The following is a 14,266-nucleotide window of genomic DNA, read 5'->3' on the forward strand; positions in this document are numbered from 1 at the left end:
TGGCCAACGAAACAATATTTCAATTCAAGTTTGATCGAGACGCACTCTCTGGGCTGTTGAGGCTGTTACTCAGTCTTATTGATGAGCTGCTGCACGCTGGCTGCACACAGCGCGGCGACCTGGGCGGCTTCAATGAAAACAAACGTCCATAAAGTACAGAATCAGTCAGAGGATGCCTTTATGTGGGTCTAGATGTGTGTGTATGTTACAGTGTAGCACCAAACCACTCGAGAGCATCCCTGAAGAAAAAGTACCTGGAAGGGATCTCCACTCTAATTTCAGCTTGATTCAATAAGTCGCTGTACTGAGTCGACAAAGAAAAACCGGAGCTCTAATGGCTCCTAAAAGCATTTTCTCTGAAGAAGCCAGTAGACAGTCGCACACAAGTGGTAATGCTTGTTTGCGTCCTCCTTTAAGCTGTGTGTTGCAGAGAGTTAATATGATTGGAAAGCTGTATTGACAGCTTCCAGACAGCTCCTGAGTGTGTTTGGATCCATTTTGAAAAGCTGCCACAACTGCAGCAAGCAGAAAAACGCGCAGTGTTTGACTGCTGTCACGTGTTGACGTCTACCAAACACCCGCAGTGAGAATTAAGACCGTTAATTAACTCTATCAGCGTCTCGAGGGGCTGGAGAGGGCGAATTGTCCCTTCTATGCCCCCTAATCCCACATGTGTGTGTGTATATGTGTGTGTGTGTGTGTCATGAGTGTGACGTGAAAGAGTCAACACCTCATTATAAGCACACTTGGCGGTGTGGGAGCTGATTAAACAATAGGAATGCAGATTAAGCAGTGGTCACATAATAGACTCCAGTTTCAGATAGATTCTCTAAAGCCGCCAGCCACTATACATAAACACATACACATAGTACATATATAGAGTATATATGTCTATGTATATGAAGCCTGCTTTGATGTTGTGTCCAAATTTGTGTCAAAAATAAACCAAACAACCAATAAATAGTACAGCAACAACAAGCTGGAGTTCTTCACATGAAGCTGAACGTGCACAGACAGACAGTCATATAGTTTGTGTTTGTGAGCTAAACCTTATCTTGCCTACTTTAGTTTAGTTGAGTTTATTGTTTGTTTTTTAGTTTAGTTTATTTCAAACCAGACCACAATAGACACAATTCAACAAGACTGTTAACAGAACAAGAACAACCAAACAAAATAAACAATAAACACTAACATATCAATACAGTAACGGTACAGTTAGAAAATAACAATACCTGGCTTGAAACGGGGATGGATGAAGCATAGCTTTTACATTTCCATCCGCCGTTTACATAGACATATACACCATCAAATAAAATTATTGTTTATTTGTCAGGGACATCGCATAACTGACATCTCTTAGCAGATAGCTAATTTGCATCATGGGCAGGCAACAAAGAATAATTAAGACAGGAAAAAAAAAAAAAACATACCCATAGATACAGTCCAATCCATTCAAAAGCAGTGGATATAAGTAGCAATCAAACCTATAACAAAAGTATGAGTTTCATCTATTCAGCAACAATAAATATAAATAGTAACCTGACCTAACACACTCTGTAATTATCATTTAATACATGTCAGAAATTGTTCCTCATGCCAGTTTTATGAAGTTGTTAAACGTGAGTTGATAGGTGCCTCAGTGCAGCTATGCGAGGATGACGGGGTAGTATTTATGAGCATGCAACCACATCCCATAATTAGACCAGTCACATTGTCTGAGAAACAAAAGCACGAGCATGTGAATGGGGCCGCGACTCAATCATGAGTTTGGATGTGTAATAAAACTGAGTGCAGGTGACCTCAGAGAGCAGATGGACATGTTAACCAGCTGACACTCACACAGCACAGGAACCAGGCTGGTGATCCCACTCAGGAAGACGTCAGCCGTGGATCCACAGCTCTAGTGTTTCCTGACAGAAAGAGGACAAAGGAGGAAGAGATTGAGTTGTGTTCCTATTCACTGTGGACAGAGATCTCAACCTCATATGGACAAACTTCAGTTTCACATTAGAGCTGCAACAATGAATCAATGAATCGAACAATAATCGATTATTAAAGTAATCGTCAACTATTTTGATAACCAAATAATCAGTTTGAAAAAAAAGTCAAAATTCTCTGATTTCAGCTTCTTAAATGTGAATATTTCTGGTTTATTTGTTCCTTTTATGACAATAAACTAAGTATCTCTTTGGTTTGTGGACAATACAAGACATTAGAGGACATCATCTTGTGGTTCGGGAAACACTGATTGACATTTTTCAACATATTATAACATTCTATTGACCAAACAACTAATCGATTAATCGCATAAATAATCAACATATAAATCAATAATGAAAATAATTGTTAGTTGCAGCCCTGTTTCACATGTACACAGCATTTTCAGATTTAAAGAACACGACTACTTGTACTTTTTCTCGGTTTAATTTAGACTGAAAAGCGCCGAAACACAGCAGGTTATTCCTCTCGGGTCATTTAATTTGCCAAAGTGTGTACAATTTGACATTATTTTCTCGTGACAGTTAGTTTGCATGTGTTGTGTGTGTGTGTGTGTGTGTTTATATCTGTGTTTGCGTGCTCGCATGTATTAACCTATAAAAGTCGGTCAGGGCTCTGCCTGATAAGAGCTGGGTGTTAAACAGCAGCAGATCAGATTGAATTTCCTCCTCAGTGGGATCTTAATCAGTCTTCTCTTCTGAAAATACAAGCTTCTAACAACCCGTCTTCATTTCCTCGCATGTTTATAACAACGGCAATAATCTGCCGGGGAACGAGGGCTTTAAAAGTCAATGGGGGAATTTAATGTGATAGTATCTCAATTAAGTTGTAAAAATTGTATGGCTTGTACATTGAGACATTTCTGAGACAGCTGTAAAGAGAGTTAATTTCCTTGAAGGGGAAAAAAAAGCCACCTTCAGATGATATTTTTAGCGAAGCTCTAATGTCTTTTTTGTTACGAGGAACATTCTCAGCAGCAGGCTCGCACATCAGCGACGAATGTCAGGTTTTGTTCCGAGTCTGTCACAACCGCAGAGGGAGAGGCGCTTTCTAGAGACGCCGTGTTGCATCAACATACAATAATCATTATAACTGGGAGACGGATGGGGACAGTGAACACAACATTACAATGTAAATGTACATTTGCATCAGCAGGGAGTACAGAGAGAGTCACAGTACAAGGGTAGTGGGTGTATCCTGGAAGTAAAGGGGAAAAATATGAATGAAATATCCTGAATATATGTTTTTATGTATAACAAATCCACAAGCCTGCACATGTATTACACTGTGAGCAAAATTGCAATATGGTATTAGTCATACTTAATAATAGATACGGTGTATTTCCAGCAGGTTGAGAAGGATAAATCTGGTAGCATTGGTTGTCACTGATATACTTCACTACTATGCTATTTTAAAACACCAAATGTCGTACACAGCTGTCTAATCATGTTGGGAGCTCTGGAAGCTCTTTAAAAATAATTTTTAATGACGATACGATTACCAAACAAGAATGATTTAATCAGGGCTGCCACTAATGTCTATTTCACGTGTCTATCTACTAATGAGTTTAACATTTGGTCGTTAAAAAGTAAAGTAATGGTAAAAAAAATAACAAACTGTAAATGATAGACAGCAAAAAAAAAAAGTCCAAATCAGTTTCCCATCTCATATGACACATACATAGAAGCAAAGAGGATTTTTCTCTCAACCCTTAGGTACTTTAAATACTTGGGAGATGACTAATCGCTGAGCTGTATGTTATTATAATAGTAATATAATATATTATTTCACTGTTTGGCAGCCATCTCTCTGCTGGGTCTTCCTAGGCACGACCTTAGGGAGGACAAACTCCTGGAGAACATTTTGCATAGACCTAAATCCTGGCTTCATATGCATGATATTTTCTTTTTCCACAAACTCCCATAATGCCAGATAAAACCACTCAGATTCACTCAAATGGCCTTTTTTTAATGACCCACACACACTCACAGCCTCACTCTGGCAGTTGGCCGTCCTGGAGTAATGATAGCAGGATAATAGTTAAAGAAGTACTCATTTCTCCCGCCCGGGGCTCTAGATTGCTGGAGTGCAAACACTACACACACACACACAGTCACACTCGATATCTCATGAAAACATCCCATACTGTGAGAGCCTGAACCTCTCAGGAATTACCGTCCAGAGATTATAGTGGCAAAGCTCCTCCTGAGATGGAGGCTGACCTGGCACATTTTACAGCGGCTGGTGAAGAGGGTTAGTATCCTCCGGTCAGCCTTTAACCTCATCCATGTCAGCCCTTTCTGAGCAATCCTTGACCTCTGACCCTACCCGCACACACACCGGCTTGTGTGGTCCGACAGAAAAGTCCAGGCTTATGAATTTGCAATGCAATGGGTTTTGCCTTTTTCTTTTTTTTCTGTTGGAGTTGCACAGTTGGCTTGTTCGTCAGCCTGGAATATCAGCTGTAGAGAACCATAAGAAGAGATATTGGTTATTGTAGGGACCAATCCTGCAAGGTTGGATGCTGAGGATGGTGACTGTTTCCTTGCGGCATCAACAAAATAACAGCTCATTTTAAGGCAAGGCAACTTTATTTATATAGCGCATTTCATACCAAGGCAACTCAATGTGCTTTACATAAAGACAAAACATTAAAAAAAGAGAAGCATAAAACAGAATAAAAACAAACACTAAAAACAGAGTTAAAAGCAAGAGCAAATAAAAGTAAAATGAAAGAAAATAGATAAAGTTTAAAGTTAAGGCACAACTTTTAAATATGGGCATTTGATGATATGAGTATTTATTTAGCACCTAGAGCTTATTTATAAGTTGGAAATAGACATAGATATCTGATTTTCCATAATAAGGGACATTATTTTTTAATAATGCTATATTTAAATGCTATATTGTATTTAATAGAAAAGCAGTTAATTTAAGCAGCTCGATCAAACCAGCCAGTTACATAATGTCTGCTCATTATCTGTCACACAACTGAGGGTGAAACTATTTGGTTGATGTGATGCGGTGACAAGATAAAAATGTTGTCTTCCACAAACATCAGATTTTGCCACCCTGTCAGGCTGAGATCTGGTTCTACCATCACAGCCATGCAGGGAGCTGTAGTGCATGTTGATTGAAATACTTGAAAAGAGGAAGGAGTAAGAATTTGTCAGTTGGCACCGGGCTGACAACGCAGGTGTTAAAATAGTCGCCAAAACTGGTCGAGCAAACTGTCGGGAGAGAAAGAGAAAAAAACAAACACTTGCGTCACGGCGCTATAATCAAATGTGACAACCCACCTTGTTTGAATAAACCAGAGGGTCTCGGATCGACTTCACACAACGGTATTCACTTAAATGTCGTCGTATGTTTCCAGATAGCGATGATAGTAATGTATCGTAACAATACTAAAGAGGAGACTGTGATGTTTTAACCCCTGGGACTGCTGTGCTCCAGAGCTGCTGTCAGAAAGTTTCAGCTCCTGTTCCCAGTGACATGAATTTTCTGGCCTTCAGACTCTCAGCAGGGGAGAAACTGTGTGAGCAATAAAAACTGAAGAACTCACTACATCCCATCCGACCAGTCACTTCTAATAATTATACTCCCCCAGTACAAACTGCACAGTGGAGTATGTGCTGCACTGACATGGTGCCATTAGTTGTTTGATAAGTATCTATATTACATTTGAAAACATAGTGGAGAGGCAGTATATTTTATTTGAAGTTCAGAAATATTTGATTTTATTCAGCTTTTATAAATGAAACACTGAAGAACATACTGTCAGTCCTCTGAAACCTCCTCCGTGTTGCTTTTTTAAGGTTTTGTTTTTCATACAATTGAAAACATGTTATGAATGTTTTATTTCGTAATGGCACCCACACCACTGTGGTTTTGCGAGCCCCTGGAGGAATTCATGGTGAAAGCATCACAACAATAACAATTTTAAATGGTCATATTTTTAGCTGCTTATTTATATATGGCCTCTGAGTGACACCGCTCTTTTGTTTTGAAATCCTCACAGCCCACCTTCCTGTTTTTTCCAGTCCTTTTAAACCTTGTGGTTTGTTAACATTGGATGTGCTTAAACAGCAGTGGAATGAGTGGAGCCCTTAACAATGAGTACTGTATGTGCAACATGATAGTAAATATCAACCAATTTTTATCTTCTCTTCTGGCCTTGTTAAAACCCATAATGAAAAGTCCTTAGGCACAGACTGAGCTTGCATATTCATTAAGGTGAAACAATTAAGAAATGACCATAAAACCCTGTTGTGAGTGCAGGTTTTGTATGTTTAATAGGCTATGCCCGAGGAAGTATAAATCATGTACTGTATTAGCTAAAAAATCAAATAAATTTGGAACAAATTGATTGTCTGGGCCATCAACATAAAATTAATCTGCAATTGGGGCGTTGTTTAGCTCAGAGCAGGCGCCCCATATGCAAAGGCTATAGCCTAGTCCTCGCTGCAGCCGCCCTGGTTCAAGTCCACCAGTGGACCTTTGTTGCATGTCATTCCCTCTCCTCCACATTTCCTGTCTCTCTACAGATCAATTAAAGGCTTAAAAGTGAAATAATCATTACAAAAATAAAATAAATATCTGCAATTATTTTGAAAATCAATTCATAATTTCACAAATTTTCTTAAATCAAAAATGCAATTGTAAGTAAATAATGATTTTGGTTTGTTGATTGAATAAAACAAAGATCCAGAATATGCTATTGTTAGTTCATCAAATAATTCATCAGGTAATCATTGGAATAATCAAAGAGGTTTATGAATAATTTGTATTTATGCTGTTTTTACTGTTGATTTTATTGGTAGATTCTCTTGAAAAGTTAAATGTGAGGCCTCTTCTCCCAGGTAGAGTTGATTTTTTTTTTCTTTTTCTTCACAAATTGCTCCCTTCCTGCACAGACATAGTAATTGATCCGGCCATATACCAGGTTTTTACTTGGAATATTACTTGATCAAGATTTCTCAGTGTGCACAAGTGACAAACGGTTCCAGCACGCTGAAAGTCAAACATTGTTAAGTGACTGAGTCTGAGCCATATTTTTCCTGACAGTCAAATCTGAGTCAATCTCACATTTTCAAAAAGTGAATTAAATTTTTTACTTATTCTTATAACTCTTCGTTTTGTAAGACTCAAACCCCCTCCTTGCGAAAGTCTTGATGCGATAATCACTGTTCCCCAGTCGTTTTACCCCCTTCCACTTCCATCGTGCCACTCGTATAACCTGATTCCCCCGCTGTTGCAGCTTCCCGGTGGGGTTTTTTTTTTTGGTGGATGATGTTTAGTGTTTGACGATCGCTCCTCGTACGCGTGACCCAGTTCAGTCAAGCTGTCGCGGCACATAAGAGTCTCCTATCTCCTGCTTTTTGGTGCTGCATCTTCTCTTCTCCTTACTCCACCTCCTCCTCAGCCATGCGAGGTTCTCCCCTCGCTCCGCGCATCTGCGTGCCAGCAATTAATAATTGAGCGTTTCATTCGTGTCGTCTCCGAATGCAAAGAAGAAGAGCCATATAAAAGGATGGAACGAGTCTGGAGGGAGACGGATGGAGATCAGTGGAGAGAAAAGGAAAAAGGGGATGCTGTTAGAGGGAACGAGGGAGATTTTGTAGTGTGTCAGTAGGGTGTGCTGTCTACAGCCTCATTAGTTCTGCAAGGAAAAGTGTGGAGAGGAGGAGGAAGGAGCCGAGACTTTGTTCTCGGTGATTAAAAAAAAACTCAGTCAGCACAGTGATGCTGGGTGTGAATATATGTGTCAGTGTGGGGGCGGGTGTATAATAAGTGCACCCATCCTTTACCTTTCTGTAAGCAAAAGCCAGTCCCACCCTGCTGATGTCTGGCCGGTCATTGATTTTCTTTTTCTTTCTCCCTCTGGTTTCAATTAAAAAGTCTCACTCAGAGCAGGTGAACATGTTCAGCGATAATCACACAAACTGCCGCCACCGCCGCCTTATTAACACCAGAGCTCCTTCAAGTACAATACTTGATTCCAGATTGATGAGCCGGCGCTCGGCGTCCGTGATGAGGTGATGTCTCCAAAGCACTTATTGGTAAACAGACGGGTGGAGGTGATACAGTCAAAGCTCAGATAATTATAAGTTTTGAAGAAGCATGACATTAATACCTGAATTGATGCAGACTGATGATACTCACTGAATTTATGATTTCTTTATTCCACGGGAGAAATATGAGGCCACAGACAGCTGCTTAGCGTAGCACAACGGCTACCTTGTCGTTTTTGTACGGAATAAGCAAAGAAGATATATAAAGTGTTAATTAGTGAGACAGGCTCAGGTTAGCTGTGTCCTGCTTTTTTTACAGTTGTTCTGCTAAGCTAAGCTAACTAGCTGCTGACTGCAGCTTTATTTCCACTGTGCAGACACAAGAGTGGTGTCAGTCCTCTCATTTATGTCTCACTAATTCTCAAAATGCATTATTTAGCATGATTATAATAACTGTGAATATTATCAGCATTTAAAAATATTGCACAAATCATGTCATAGCATGCAATAAGTTCGCTTTCATGATAGTTCTCTTCATAATTGATAGTAAAACATACAGTAAGTTGGATGTCTGTTGTGTTTTACATCAGTCCAGATGCTGACATAAGCAAAAGTGGAACCAAACTGAGACATAACACGTCATAATTAGCTTAGCATGAGCAGATTTTCTTGCACAATAATCATAAATGTGCAAGATAATCACAATCATTACAAAATGAAAGTGATGGCGTGTGTTGGTTTAGTGCCTGCTGTGCCTGTTTTTGTCAGCCAGAGCCGAAACTTCACGGTTCATGTCAAGTTCCCAGTACCGGAGAAAGATGGTATCAGTGTTACGTGTCATGAGAATACTTCCTTGTCTGGATTTCTACTTCCTTTTTACCGTCTGTAAGCTGCTAGGTGACTTGTTTTATCGACTCAGCCCATCTAATGTGATCAGTTAAACACACAGTGATACTCTCAGGGGTAGATATATAAAGCTCAAAAGTAGAAGTCCACCACAAACCATGTTTGTAGATCATCAGCGTGCTCTGATATTTAAACTCAGTGAGTGCACATGTTGTGTTTGTCCTCTGAGCCTTCTGACGGGGTGCATATAAATGAAAGGAGGCATTAACTTTTTATATCCGTCTCTATAGCATTTGTTTACATTCGCAGTAGGTTAGCATACACGGGCTCTTTGATAATCCCGCGTGTACTGGGCGAAGAAGATTCAGTGTATCTCAGCTGTGTGAGATTATCTCTCCGCAATCCCTCTGCTATCCATGAAGGCCCACGGATAAGCTCCATGAGCAAGGAAACCAAATTCATGCATTTTAACAACTACGTTATCCTCTGAACATCGCCAGCTTGCTTTTACTAACACTGACGGTCCAGTTTTAATATCTGAAATTTATATACTATAATGAGTTGTTTATCTGAAGACAAATCCTCCTCTTGAGTTTTCTTTGATTTTCCTTAAGAAGGCCTGTGGTTCCAATTGTGCAGTGTGTCGGTAGTGTTAGTGTGTTTGTGTGTGTGTGTGTGTAGTTGTGCGTGTTTGTTTACAAGTCATGTTGCACAGACTTGACAGCCAGCTGCATCACTCAGGGGTCAGTCGGAGTTTACCTTGTCTGCGATGCCCAGCAGTTTCCTCGTCTGTGTGTTTCAACAGGGTCGTGGATGTGGGTGGATGAGAGATGATTCCTCAGTTCATTCATAGTTCTCTCTCTCTCTTTCTCTCTCTCTCTCTCGTTTTCTCATGTTTCCTTCCTGTCTGTCTTTTTTTTTTTAAACTCTAGTCTGTATTTGGCACAGTGAGCACTTGTACATTGCTGATGCATTCAGTCACTGTGTCCTCACATGAACATGTTGATTAAGCAAATGACAAAGCAAAGAATATTAACATGACAGAGCGTTGGGGCTGACACAAACTCTGGATTTATCAGATTAAAATGTTAATCACTTGGTTCATAAAAAATCAGAAGATTAATAAATATTGTGCACCACAGTTTCCAAGAGGCCAAGTCAATGTCTTCATGTTTCTCCGTTTGTGTGAAATATTCACAATCAAGAAGCTTTAACAACTAAGCTTTTGGTATTTTTGCTCAAAATCAATCAATCAATCAAGTTTATTACTGAAGCACATTTAAAAACAACCCACGTTGACCAAAGTGCTATACAGTTAAAAAAGCAGGCATAATACAAAGAATTGCAAAAAGTGATAAAACAGAACAAAAGCAGCAGCAGCAAATGTCAATTAATCAAACTACTTGATTGGTTTTCTGGCAATAAACTAAACTAATCTTTCATCTTGGGCCTTAAAAGTTTAATTTGCTCCTTCTTACAGCTCTGCTACATGTGTAGGATCTATACATATGGAGAGTTTTTCTGCAATGTACTGTTTTATGACTTCAAGAAAATCAAATATAATGTCAGCCGATATCTTGGTATGCCTTCCCAGCTCCTGACTCACTATTCAGAATCATTATACTCCATAAATTCACATTCATTGTACTTCTATGCTAATTTGTGCTCAACGTCTCCCTCGTTCTCTCTTTTCAGCCCCGACGACATTGGAAGCTGCTGGTACATCCTGTTGTCCGGCTCAGTCTTCATCAAGGAGTCCATGTTCCTGCCCAGGAGCAGGTAGGATCATCATCATTATAATTTTAGGTCTGGGTGCTGTTTGATCTTGGCACTGGGATATGAGCTGCTTCCTCCTTTCAAAGGCTGTTAAAAACAGACACAAAGGGAGATAAAAGCTAATCCTGGACTTCAAGAAAGAGCCAACTTTGATTTATTCAACCTCAAAAAAGAAAAGTTATTTCCTTCTCATCTAGACGAGTAAACAGGAGAGACTCATTTTACCAAAATTGGCTTTTTAAGCCAATATGTTCAGAGCAGATACTAAAGGGTAGAAATGCCACACTGATGGATTCGTCAAAAAGGAATATTTTAATCCTGTCACTGATTAGTCGCTATCACAGAAATCAGTTTTATTAATGATGTCACTGAGGAAAAAAAAACACTTCAGCCAACTGGATAAAATGTGAATGACTTGAATGCAGCTCTATAGAAACAAAACATCCACTATCATTCAGAGTTTCTCTTGCGTAAAAAGAACTGCAAGTGAAAAATAGCCAGGCACAACAAACCTACACAACCACAGCTGAAGACAAACAAAGCATTCGCACCGGCTATCTTGGCTAAGTGGTTCATTAGCAAGTGTAATAGCATGAACAGTCACAATATGCTCCACACAGACCAACATTGTTCACTAAACCAACTCTGCAAAGCTGCTATACACTCAGGCCTCTGCAAACTTCTCTCCAGACTGGAGTTTGAAATTAAAGGAATTTAAGCTCCAAACAGTAAAAAAAAAAAAAAATCAAGTGACAAAGGAAGAAAAGCTAAGACAGCGTGCATGGCCCCGTGAAGAAGTCAACAAGCGCAGCAAAAAGAGGAAGTGAAACAAGTGGAAGCACAACATGCAGAACTTGTGATCGGCCACCAGCTACTTTGATTGTGTGAGTGTGCGTGCAAAAACACTGAAGGGGGAAATCTAACAATCGCCCTCTCAGGTTGGGAGCTATTTCTGATGAGGTGGGTTTTTACCAAGAAACGAACGTGTGAGTTTTCAAAGAAAGCGGAGCGGCAGGGAGCGAGTTTATCATCAGGCCGTGGATAATAGTTATCTGTGTTATCATCTTCAAGTGTCCCTCTCCAGCTCACAGCGGTGATCAGCACCTCTGAAGCCTCCGAGTCCTTAATGTTAAAAAGCTGTGATTCCACAAATGGATTGTTGCCGTGGGCGTCTCAAACAATGATCTTTTCATCCGCGATGGCTTGCATAACACACCTACGGCCGCAGAGAGCACGAGGCCGTCGCTGCAGCCTGTTGAGCCAGAGGAGTGGGGGTGGGGGGTGGGGTCGGATGGGGATGGGGACAGGGGGGGGGGGGGTCTGCAGCGGTCATTCTCTGGATTCACACGAACGTGGGAGGCATTCAAAACCTGAAGGCTCGATCGGAAATGTGCCAAAAGGCTGATTCTCTCTCTTAAATATAACCTTTACAGTTCGGCCAAGGTGAAAGTGTGAGTGGGATGCTGGAGGGGGATTTGCAGGTATTGGCAGATTAAAGTTAAAGCCAGACTGCAGTCGCTCTGTGGGGAGGGGGATGTGAAAATGTTTACTAAGCATATGTTGCGAAGAAATCCCGTGTAGGGCTCCACGGTGCTGCATCACAGTGTGCGGGGTTGATAATTAGCTCTTTTTGTTTTCGAGTGATGTCAACTGCAGTGCATAAGACAGCTGGCTTCCTGTCACTTGCATAAAATCAAACACGTGACGCACAGATTGCACGTCGAGAAGTTTCGGTAAAAAATCATTTCTATCACGTGTGCAGCCTTTTTTTTCTTCTTGTATAGATCAACAGACGCCGACTGACATTAATTGCATACAGACCTTATATCACGTAGTGCACACATTACGACATGTATGCAGCAGGTAGTTTCCACGATAACATAGTCAAACACTGATACCAGGAATAAAACGGTATCTGTCATGTGTTGAGAAGCTTTGAGTCACGTGCTTCATCACTTCTTTAAACAGCCTCCTGTTGTCTGAACAGTGACTCTAGTCTTTTACATGCAGAGGTGGATGAGACTTTGATACTTGAAACCATCCATTGGTTCATGTCTCATCTCCGTCCAACAGTATATTGTTTTCCATGACCATGATGAGGTTATATGAGCTTATAACGAAAAACAACTAGTCACCGCTTCATAAATGTTATTAAAGCTCAACCATGAAGGTTGGAGACGAGAAAACCTGCAACTTGCATCTGCTACACCTCGTCATATAAAAGTCGTATAGTTGATTACAGGTAATGAAAGCACATTAATCCATATGATACGACATTCCTTCCTTGTGCAGACTCACTTCTGTTTGTTCCTTATTAATTACAGTAGGACAGATGTTGGACCACTAGTTAAAGAGATAGTTCAACATTTTGGCGAATTGGCCCATTGCCATAATCCCTATAGTTTTAGGAGTAGGTGTGTTACCTTTAATTCTATTCTAAAAATAGCTTGCACCAGCAATTAAAAGGTAACGAATCTACTCCTACGACTATAGGGATTATGGCAATGGGCCTATTTGCCAAAATGTTGAACTATCCCTTTGAACTTGTGACTGCTTGTTGTTGGTTGTAGCTCTGTGTGATTGAGACTGTGATATGAGCAACTTTGTGTTCAGTTTGTCATTAATTTTGTAATTTCAGTTTTTTTTCCATGTCCGCTGTCCATCACTACTTTTAACCTCCACCTCGGCGTGCGGCAGCTGCAGCATGAAAAACATGATTTTTTTTTTTTTGTGTGTGTGGAATGAAGCAAAGAATATTTCCCTAGCGACATTTGTGAAATGACACATTCAGAGTGACACATTACAATTCAAGGTTTCAAGGACTTTTTACGGGTCGTGAAACTCACTCAGCTCTTCAATGACTGTGCAAATTTTTTCAATTCAGGAATAAGAAAGAGAGGACGTGGACGCGTGGCAGTCGTGGTTCAAACTAACTTCTTTACCAGAGAAATTCTTTAAAAACAACGTGGTTACAATGCCGCCAATGTAAGTGGAGGCCACCAGAGGTCACAGGAGGAAGTGTACGTCACACTTCCCCTCTATGTAGGTGCTTTCACACAAGTGATGTGTTGGAGAACTCAAAAGATGTGTTTTGTTGTGGACTTTCCTCATCGGCCTGAGATAAAACTACCTTTGTGTTTCCAATGACTTTCAGTTTTCAGTATTTTCAACAATCAGGCTTATATCATCGTCATTACTGTCTAATTTAATGGCCATGGTGACAAAGAGAAGAGAAAAAAAACAAGTCCACACTGCATCATGTAGTCTATAAAGAGGAGAAATGATGAGGGTAAAATGGCTTGGAGGGGAAATTGGTTGTGACACGAGGAACTGAACTGAGTCCAGCGGGACTTCCTGAAGCTTTTAAAGATGTGCTGGAATTGGGTTTCAGGCAGGCCCTGCCTAGAAACGACCGTTCATATCTCCACTGGCAGCAAGGTTGAAAACCTGATACGCCTCCATCATTCTCTTAGTGCCCCTCTCTCCCCCTCTCTCTCCCTCTGTCTCCCCCTCGACCGGTGGCTGGAGTGAGATGTGATCCAGGGGAAGATGAACAACTCGGTCACCACATGTAGAAGCTGCAGCTCCGTGCCTTATTTAACCCAGAGGCAAGCATGAAATCAAGCGCAACT

General features: G+C 40.5%; 1 protein-coding gene across 28 annotated transcripts in view; it reads left to right on the forward strand.

Moving 5' to 3' along the window:
• rapgef2b (Rap guanine nucleotide exchange factor 2b) overlaps positions 1-14,266 on the forward strand; it is a 111,610-nt gene that overhangs the window by 31,817 nt on the left and 65,527 nt on the right. For all 28 annotated transcript variants that reach the window (XM_085789087.1, XM_085789088.1, XM_085789097.1 and 25 more), the window contains exon 4: positions 10,554-10,637. In XM_085789087.1, the coding sequence (XP_085645213.1) occupies positions 10,554-10,637 (84 nt within the window). The remainder of the gene's footprint in view (positions 1-10,553; positions 10,638-14,266) is intronic.

This window comes from Trachurus japonicus, chromosome 10 (assembly GCF_045865225.1).
Source record: "Trachurus japonicus isolate A0001 chromosome 10, Traja_1.0".
Taxonomy (NCBI): domain Eukaryota; kingdom Metazoa; phylum Chordata; class Actinopteri; order Carangiformes; family Carangidae; genus Trachurus; species Trachurus japonicus.